The 10,086-nt window shown below is 39.7% G+C and overlaps 1 protein-coding gene across 2 annotated transcripts; it reads left to right on the top strand.

Annotated features, from left to right (window-relative positions):
- The first annotated feature begins 1,031 nt into the window (after window positions 1-1,031).
- Window positions 1,032-7,716, top strand: LOC124535539 (RAC serine/threonine-protein kinase). 2 transcript variants are annotated; one of them, XM_047111760.1, is made up of 5 exons: window positions 1,032-1,691; window positions 4,320-4,479; window positions 5,957-6,154; window positions 6,260-7,018; window positions 7,101-7,716. In XM_047111760.1, exons 1-5 carry the CDS (start codon window positions 1,402-1,404, stop codon window positions 7,173-7,175), a joined length of 1,482 nt encoding a protein of 493 aa, XP_046967716.1. In that variant the 5' UTR covers window positions 1,032-1,401; the 3' UTR covers window positions 7,176-7,716. The 2 variants fall into 2 exon arrangements, with proteins under 2 accessions (XP_046967716.1, XP_046967715.1); XM_047111759.1 differs by having other exon boundaries at window positions 1,041-1,691; window positions 6,239-7,018.
- The last annotated feature ends 2,370 nt before the right edge of the window (window positions 7,717-10,086 follow it).

The raw sequence follows: 10,086 nt of genomic DNA, 5'->3' as shown, positions 1-10,086 counted from the left end.
CTTATCTTCTGCTTTCAGAGTATTTACTTCCAGTGATGACGAAAACATTCTGTATGTTTTTTACTTCTTTAAAACGAAATGAACTTATATGTATAATCATTTTAAGCAAAGAATGAACCAAGAAAGAATCATACGATCACACATTTCATGATAAAATTAAAAATCTTAACATTAAAATAAATAGTGATTTATTATATTGTAAGTGCTAGTAGTGTAGTCCAGTTATTATACTAAATAAATGTTATTCCTGCCTCTATTAAAGTATTTATAATATTTTAATCAATATTGTCGTTTTCTGTTTTCTCGGTCGCCTCTAATCACAGGAAGAATGTAAAAAATAACATTCACGAATATATATACTACATATACATAAGTATTAAGTAGTAAGTAGTAGTAGTAAGTTATAAGATGCAAATTATATATATTTTGTATTCTTTAATTATGTAGGTATGTAGATATATATATAGATTTTGTTTAAATTTTGATCTAAATTTTATCGATGTTTATTTATTTTAGTAAATGTCACCTAATGTGGTTTAAGAAGTCACAGAAAAAAAGGCGTTCCTTATTTTGACAATGCTGACCTAAATATAAATTTTTAATAATTATACATATTTAAATAATCTTGAGATGAATGAATACGAAGGATAATCGTTAAATGAATTACGGCAGGCTTAATAAATGGTGAAGTACCTACTTAATTATGTAACAGTAGACGGTAAAAAACATTGTTCAGAATCAATTTAACATAAACTATGTACCTATTTAAGTCATTCGCGATACATTATTATCATTTCAGTCATGTCACGTAAAATGAATTATGACAAAAAAAAGTATATTTATCCAAAAAAAATAATATTTTTTTTAAATATATTAAATAGGTTTATTTTTACTATTATTTTTACGAATACAAAATAATACGTTTAATAATAGAAAAATAAAGTAAAAAGGAACGTAATAAAAAAAGAAACAACGCCATTTATTCGCCTAGCGGCAGACACATGGGACTAATTTGTCAAAATAGGTTATTATGCAGCTAAATGAGTTGACGTATTCGTAACATTTACACACTCGGATTTCTCTGTCTTACTTATGGCATTGTTCATATAAACTAGCGCTCATTGTTTTGTATTAAGTAACACTTCTATATTTTATCACATCACAACCGCGAGGCTACGTTGCTAATTCGTGTCGTTTTCAATACTAAAAACATTATAATCAGAGTTTAATCTCATCTGCAAAGCAAAAAATGTTCAATATTTGTATTCGTAGTGTAATCCAGCGTAGGTGAATAACGCGCGTGGTGTGCCAGAAGATAAACGTGGTAGGAGTGTGGTGGTCGGTGGCGATTTGTTATCAAACAGCTCGCCAGAGCAAGGGCTGGCGGAGGGGCGGCTGGCGATGGCGGAAGCGGCGCCCGGATCCATCGTGAAGGAGGGCTGGCTGCTGAAGCGCGGCGAGCACATTCGCAACTGGCGTGACCGTTACTTCATCCTTTTTGACAATGGCGACCTGGTTGGCTTCAAAGCAAAACCGGAGCGCAACTATCGCGATCCGCTTAACAAGTTTACCGTCCGCGACTGCCAGATAATGGCAGTAGACAAGCCGCGCCCGTACGTCTTCACTATCCGAGGTCTCCAGTGGACCACCGTCATCGAAAGAAACTTCGCCGTTGCCACAGAGGAAGAACGGTCAGTATCTCTCATACACATATCATAGTTCATTTTTTCTATAGCTAATTTTGTTTACACCGTGCCAAGTGTTTATACAAATTATACTAATGTCAGAGCACAAGGTTGAATGTAAAGATTAAGTTACAATATAAAACAGATTTTTTTTTCAATAAAGGTTCATTATTAATAGAACAGGAAAAATAATTATGTTACATCAATAAAACAAGGAAAAAATCAAGTTGAAGCTCAAATGTAAAGTATGTATCATTGAACAAAAACAACATTTGGCATTAACAGTAAAGATGAGTAGAACTAATCCAAAAATGCTTATTTAGTATCAGTATTATTTATAATTGAGATCAGGTGCAGAGCTATGTATAATAACATGTATCTTCGGGTTGTAAGCTTGGCTTATGACAGAAGCACATTGAGAGTCCAAAGTCCACTGGTTTGTTTATTTACATTAAACATGTACACTCATTACCCTGACTCAGCAACCTCTTTTGAGAAGTTGCAGTGTTCTCATGTTCTCCTGTGGATTGTTTGTTTGATATTTACATTTAACTATTTATTTAAGACTGCTAAATTTTTAATTTTCTTATAGCGTAACAGTATAATTTCCTTGATTTAAGTCTTTATTCTAATAAAACTCAATTTATTGCAACTTATTGTTTAGTAATATTACAATTATATATATATAATAATAATATTTTTGATTTACAATAACAATGACTTTAAGTTATAATAGAATAAAAGCAAACTCACTATTAATGTTGTTATTTGCTGCATTCTCTAAATAAAAGTAAATTCTTTGGTCGTACAACCTTAAATCACAATGATGAAACACATGTTATTGTATCCTGTGCATATTGTAGCATATGTCATTTAGTGCTGTTGTTTTTATAATCAAACCTTTACAAACATTTGTAATTCCAGAAAAGATTTAGATGATTATTATTAATATTTAAATTAAATTAAATATTTTATTCATTCATCTGTTTTTAAATATGAGTAATAATGATAATTGACTTAAAAATCTTTCAATTATTTCACTTGTAACAAGGTTAATTTTTTGTTCAATGAATGAGTACTGAGATATAATACAAAACTGCTCTCGTACTTGTCCTCCAATGAAGCCTCCAAGCTCTTCAGTAATACATAATGTTGCACTCTAGTTGAGAATATTTAGATAGACATAGCTTATTTTACCTTCTTTATTATAGATTAGCTTTGCCTTATTACAACAGCTATCAGCATGTGAAAGGTCCAGCTACTCCAAAGATTATAGATAGAACAAACAGACACACGGACAAAAATTGAAAAAACAATATTGTTTTAGTATATGTACTGTGTATACATAGTTTAATAAAAAGTGGTCATTTAAATATTACAAACAGACACTCCAATTTTATTATATGTATAGATAACTCGATACAGGCCTTGAAAGTTGTGTCAGGTCTAGGTTGTCTGGTGTTAATTTGTTGATTGATTGGATGAATATCAGAAATTCTCTTTAATTTTTTATCTCTCCTTCCAATTTATTTATTCGGCTGTATTTTTACAATATACTATGTAGGTCAAGTGTCCAGTGTGTAATGTACTGCTGTGAAATTAAACTAAGTGATGCACTGGGTAGTCAAATAAAAAGTATAGCCTTTACTAATAATCCAATAGAGATTAAAGATAAACAAATCTTAGATTAAGAATTCCATGTGCAGCTACATCTCTGCTAGATAGAGCTATATTAGCAAATTTCATGTACAATACAACTCATTATGTCCCATTTAATGAATCGTCAAAAGTTCTAAGTTTTTAGAACTTTTGACAATGCTTTGTGTGTAATTTGCAAACGTAAATTCTATAGTGAATATAATAGATCAGTGAAGATTTTGACCAATGTAGTTAATTTGTATAGTAAAAGTAATAGCTACTTATCTGTATTGCCGTTAATTACAAGTGTGTAGTTAGCCGCTTTCATTGTTTTCTGTCCTTTCTGATTATAATCAAGGGTTTTTAATTATTATTTCTTTGAGTTTTACTTCTATTTAGTTTAAAAACTTAAACTTAAGTAAGTTTGCCTTTACCATCCTCAACTGTCTGAATATCAGAAAATTTTATACTGGTTATTGCTTTATGAGTTCTAATTTTTTTAGGTTTATTTTGAGTTTTCATCAAAACATTTGTTTTAATTAAAGTGAGTGAGTTGTTTACCTTTTTATCTTTACGAAAAATCAAGGCAGCCTGGCAAATTGGTCATCTGTAATTACCACCACCTTATGTATCATGACCATCGCAGTTTTAAAGTGACTAATTTTGGAAATTAAGATGTTATGTCATTTGTGCCTTTGTTTTAATTTCATTCTTTTTTATATTATGTATCTCTCTCCAAAGAATAATTCACAAAAATAGAGTCACCGTGGGCCTTGCATGGCAAATTCCTTCTTCCTTGATGTTCTGTGTTTGTGTGATCTTCGAAAAACCTCGTTAAAACTTTTCTCATGCCAAAAAAAGATGCAGATGAAAAAAAACACAATTCAAGTATCGAGCGGCACTTAATTCGCTCAAAACATGAATTTTTAAAAGGATTCCAATGATGTTCGTCAAACGAAGTCGTCACTACAAGGGTTTGTGTGGTGTTCGTTTCAGGGAGGAGTGGGTGGCCGCCATCCGCTTCGTGTCGTCGCAGCTGAGCGGCGGCGCGGGCGCGGGCGCGGCGGCGCTCTCCGCGCCCGCGCCCGGCGCGCTCGACTCGGACGACCAGGACATCGCGCAGCTCGGGACCAGCTTCCGCGACCCGCGCCGTATTGTGAGCCTCATACTTACGCTGTCTCTCCTTAGGATTGGGTTTGGGTTCGCAACGAGTGACCGGCCGCTCACTGTTTGTTTGCGTGAAGAGACCAGCGCGTAACGCGGGTCACAAGTCAATTCGACTGCCTATTTAGCATATATGTTTACGAACGTGCTAACATAACAAACGGTCACTAATGTATTTGAAACGTTAATTGTATGCATTTTAATGTATTTTTCCAAGTTAAAGTTATCCCGACGTTACGATATAAATAAACATGGACTAGTACGAGAAGTTCAGTCAATATAAATCAAATATTTAATGTGTACGAATAAATATTACGAATAATATTATGTTAATACTATAATTGAACACGTATCATATAAATAAATATTTCGCGAGCGAATATAAACGTCATTGTCGTGTTCTGAATAATGAATATGATATCACGTCGCCTATGAGGGCGTTGTGCCGTTTGACAAAAACTGCAACAAACGTTGGTTTGTTTTTAAATTTATTAAGGTTCAATGATGTTACACGTGACTCGAGCTAAGTATAAACCTGCCATCGGCAAGCAAACAAAATTTGAGTCGAATGAGCGACGTTTCCTCATTAAATATCGCTAAATACGTGCGTTTGTAACGTGTGTGGCAATAAGACCACCAGGGGGATCGCGGCTTTACGAGCTCGATATTGTTACGAATGGTGATTACCAATAAGTAATTACTGGATGGTTTCTTGTATACAGCGCCGCAGCAGCACGCTGATATTGTGAATAAATAACAACCAAACAAGTTCAAGTCGGCAGTGTAAGTTGGTGGGTTGCAATCGTGCGGCAGAATTACATTCGACTAGATAAGGTTTCCTCGCGGTGTTTTGTTCGTCGCCACATCATTGGCGACATTAATTATAATTCAACAAATGAGCCTCGTAAAAGGTCAGCGGTGCCCACGCTTACTCGCTGGTTGGCGTTATTGATGACGTTCGTCGAGGAAAGTGTCTCCACGCGCGCGGCAGGTGCGGAGTCACAACCAATGTAATTAGCCGAAATGTACGTGCAGCACGAATCTGGATACTTTTACTTCGGGATAAGTTTGTTTCTAAAGAAAGGAAAGAGTATCACAATAATTGTGATCCTAGCTCCGTCGTTGCGTTATCGAAAGAATTCGAGTTCACCAAGGCTAAGTATTGGCATCAGGAAAACGGCAAGCATGATTCAGGTTCCGAGAAGCTGACGACAAACAACGCGACGCCGCGCTGACGTCACCGGCGGCGCCGGCGCACTGGCGCCGGTTGATATGGGTGTATTTAACACTAAACGTCACGTCACGTGCTCTCCAAAATGGCAATTGCAGTAGAGACCGCGATAGTGTCGATCATTTTCGCTTGTGTCATTAATTTATTTCAGCCAACATGAATATATTGTTAAATTTCACCATCGGTAGCTACTTGGCTTTCTTAGTAAACAATCGAAAAAACCTATTTAATTTTGCAGACCCTGGAAAAGTTTGAGTTCGTAAAGGTCCTCGGCAAGGGTACCTTCGGCAAGGTGGTGCTCAGTCGAGAGAAGGGCACGGGTAAGCTGTACGCCATGAAGATCCTCAAGAAGAACCTGATCATACAGAAGGACGAGGTGGCGCACACCATCACCGAGAACCACGTGCTCAAGAAGACGAAGCACCCCTTCCTCACGGTAAGCCGGCGGCGCGTGTGTCGCTCGTGTCGCTCGTGTCGTTTGTGTCGCCTGTGTCGGTCGCTGTGACGGCGCGCGGCGCAGGCGCTGCGCTACTCGTTCCAGACGGCGGACCGCGTGTGCTTCGTGATGGAGTACGCCAACGGCGGCGAGCTGTTCTTCCACCTGTCGCGCGTGCGCTCGTTCACGGAGGAGCGCACGCGCTTCTACGGCGCCGAGATCGTGTCGGCGCTGGGCTACCTGCACTCCGAGGGCATCATCTACCGCGACCTCAAGCTCGAGAACCTGCTGCTCGACAAGGACGGCCACATCAAGATCGCCGACTTCGGCCTCTGCAAGGTGAACATCACGTACGGCCGCACCACCAAGACGTTCTGCGGCACGCCCGAGTACCTGGCGCCCGAGGTGCTGGAGGACACGGACTACGGGCCGGCCGTGGACTGGTGGGGCACGGGCGTGGTGCTGTACGAGATGGTGTGCGGGCGCCTGCCCTTCTACAACCGCGACCACGACGTGCTGTTCTCGCTCATCCTGGAGGAGGAGGTGCGCTTCCCGCGCGCGCTGTCGGCGCCGTGCCGCGCGCTGCTGGCCGCGCTGCTGTGCAAGGAGCCGGCGCGCCGCCTGGGCGCCGGGCCCGACGACGCGCACGAGATCCAGACGCACCCCTTCTTCGCCGCCATCAACTGGGCCGACCTGGTGGCCAAGAAGATCCCGCCGCCCTTCAAGCCGCAGGTGGACTCCGACACCGACACGCGCTACTTCGACTCCGAGTTCACCGGCGAGTCCGTCGAGCTCACGCCGCCCGACGGCGACTCGGGCCTCGCGCGCATCCAGGAGGAGCAGTTCCCGCAGTTCTCGTACCAGGTGCGTGTCCGCCCACCTACGTCCGCCCACCTCCGTCACCCCCCCCCCACTCCGCGCACTCACCGCTCCGTCTCGTCCGCAGGACATCTGCTCGTCGGCGCACTCGGCGCTGTCGCACCTGTCGCAGCACTCCGCCGTGGCCGACCGCCGCCACTAGCGCCGACCGGCCGACACCTGCCGACGCTCGCCGCCGCCGGCCGACGCTCGCCGCCGCCGAGCGCGGCTACGTCTCTATAGTCAAGCAGTCGCGCGCGAGTGTCCCGCGACGGGGAGCTCCGCCGCCCTCGCCGACTGTACCGGAGCAGCATTTACTATCCGTGTGTTCATTTACGCAGTTTAACGACTTTAGTTTGAATGCGTTCGCGAAGTGATATTTATAATGTAAGGTGAAATGAAGTACGATTAGTCCGCGACACGAGCGTCGCGCGTGTACATACGGGGAGCGGCCGGCTGTGGATGGCGGAACTCTGAGCATTTGTTTGTAAATAGAAAACGCAACACCTCCGCGCGAGCTTCGAACGCGCGACGTTTGTCCGCCCGGACGGTCCGCCGTCGCTCCCGACCGCATGACGAATTTTATTTTCGGTGAGAAAGTATATAAGTACCGCTAACCGATTGAAATGTTTAACTCGCGCCAGCGCCCGCAGGCCTCGCGTATATTATATTTTCTTTTGTATATATTAAAGTTAGGATTTAAACTATGTGTTTTATTTTATTATCCTAAAGTTGAAAAACTTCAGAGAGCATCCTAAGGTATCCGTAGGTATTGTTCGAACGTAAGGGCAGTGCAGTGTATAATTTAATCTAAACCCCAGTAAATGTGGGGCGGATTCTGACAACGGCCGGAGATATTTTCACTTTAACTCTAGTTTTTTGTATATTTTGATTGATCCATACCAGTTTAACTTAATGTTGAATGTAACATAATTAACAGTTCTTACTGAGCAAGAGTAACTTGTGTAAGTTGTTGCTAAGCCAATAGAAATTGAGATTTTACATGAGATATTAATACAATTGAGATTGAACAAATATAAGGTTTTCAGTTTTGATTAAAATCGAAGCCTTTTTAGGATCAGTTGAGATCAAGAAAATGATTATCTTTAGACTCAGCAATTCCAATCATTACAAAAATCAAATTATGAAATAATTACAAAAATCAAGTCATTTCAACGAAACTAAACGAAATACAATAAAAATTGAAAATAAAGTATTTTGCGTATCCAAACTTATTTATACAAAAGGATGGAAGAAGTGGTACCCTGTATAATTGAAGGTACATACGTAAGGTACATGCATTTGTAATTTACACTTAGAAATGTATGTACCTTCAAGGTAACGGTTAGTTCGTATCGGAATGTTGTGAAGTTATACATCCACTTACAGCAAATTAACAATTGGAAGTAGAAATGCATTTGCTTCGATCGACATTCATAATAATATTATAAACTTTGCCTAACACAATAAGCTACAATATTAATTAGTTAAACACACGATTGGTACACAGATAACATTAAACATCTACTTTGCATGTTCATTCGTGGGATTTATTTTTCTTTTTAAATATGTTGATCGACCACACTTTCCTCAATATTGGGTCTGCCTTTTAACTGATAAGTAAAATAAATGGACCCTTTCTAGAACTGCTTCGACTTCTGACGTATTTTGGAAAGTGATTTCTGCATGACTTGGCTGTTAATTGTGAGTGTTTATAAGTCGGATGTGACATAAATCTTATGAGCAGGTCGGTAAAAATCGCATTGTCCTTGACTTTGATAATAGATTTGACAGATGTTGACTACAGGGTATGACCAGAAAAACTGCCCCAATAATAACCTGCGTTTACGTATAGCGAATAAGAGAGCCAAAATACTAGTGATAATAAAACAGACGGCAATGGGTTAGATCACGCAAAAGTATGTTACGCGTTCGGGTTAGAAGTTTCTTAATTATAATTTAAGTTTAAAATTAAAATAGATATAAGATATATTTTACAGTTCTATTCTAGGAGTCGCTCGCTGGCGCTGGTGTTGAGCTCATAAAAAATATCTACAGGGCCAGGGAGGAGTCACAGGATGCCTTGGGGATTTTTTGTGGTTTATCTAAGGCCTTTGATTGTGTGCAACACGAAAACTTGGTCAGGAAGCTACGACATTATGGAGTCAGGGACACTGCACTCAGTCTTCTGATTTCGTATCTGAGCAATCGGATTCAGAGATTTGATGTAAATAGAAAGAGATCTCCCGGGGCTCAGGTTACTGTGGGGGTCCCTCAAGGATCAATTCTTGTTCCATTTCTCTTCCTTGTTTATATAAATGACCTATCACATCTCTTAGGTGATAAACTCGAGATAGTATTGTTTGCTGACGATACTTCTTTAATTTTTAAAATAAAAAGACGTCTTTTAATGTATGTGAACAATGCTCTCTCGGCAATAGTACATTGGTTTAGTGTCAATAATTTAATGTAAAATAGTAAAAAGACAAAATGTATTAAATTCACTACTCCCAATGTAAGATGTGTCAAAACGAATGTACTTTTAAACGGGGAAGCATTAGATGTATTAGAGTCAACAGAGTTCCTTGGTATGACAATTGACTCTAAGCTCCAATGGGGCCCCCATATAAGTAAATTGGCAAATAGACTCAGCTCTGCAGCCTATGCGGTAAAAAAGATTAGATTTTTAACTGAAGTGGATACAGCTCGCCTTGTGTATTTTAGCTATTTCCACAGTATTATGTCGTATGGCATCCTACTCTGAGGTAATGCAGCTGACATTAATACTATGTTTGTACTGCAGAAGAGGGCTATTCGTGCAATTTATAACCTGGGCCCAAAAGATTTGTTAAGATGTAAATTTAAAGAAATTAAAATAATGACTGTCGCTTCTCAATTTGTTTTTGATAATGTTATGTATGTACATACGCAAAAATATAAATGATTTTCCCAAAAATTGTGACGTATAGTACGACACAACTTAGATGTCGCATCGGCAAAATTCGTAAAACCGATCACATCCGACTTTAGTACGCTATCCCAAATTATCAATATTTATTTCTCATACGAATATG

The sequence above is a fragment of the Vanessa cardui genome, chromosome 15, assembly GCF_905220365.1.
Source record: "Vanessa cardui chromosome 15, ilVanCard2.1, whole genome shotgun sequence".
NCBI lineage: Eukaryota > Metazoa > Arthropoda > Insecta > Lepidoptera > Nymphalidae > Vanessa > Vanessa cardui.
Note: the sequence above shows the minus strand (reverse complement) of the source record. Positions and strands in the feature narration are given on the sequence as shown.

Excerpts from the sequence above, each read along its gene's own strand:
- LOC124535539 (XM_047111759.1), top strand. The coding sequence starts at position 1,402 with ATGGCGGAAGCGGCGCCCGGATCCATCGTGAAGGAGGGCTGGCTGCTG. Across the intron at positions 4,480-5,956 it reads TCCGCGACCCGCGCCGTATT|ACCCTGGAAAAGTTTGAGTT; the intron begins GTGAGCCTCATA and ends TTAATTTTGCAG. Across the intron at positions 7,019-7,100 it reads TCCCGCAGTTCTCGTACCAG|GACATCTGCTCGTCGGCGCA; the intron begins GTGCGTGTCCGC and ends TCTCGTCCGCAG.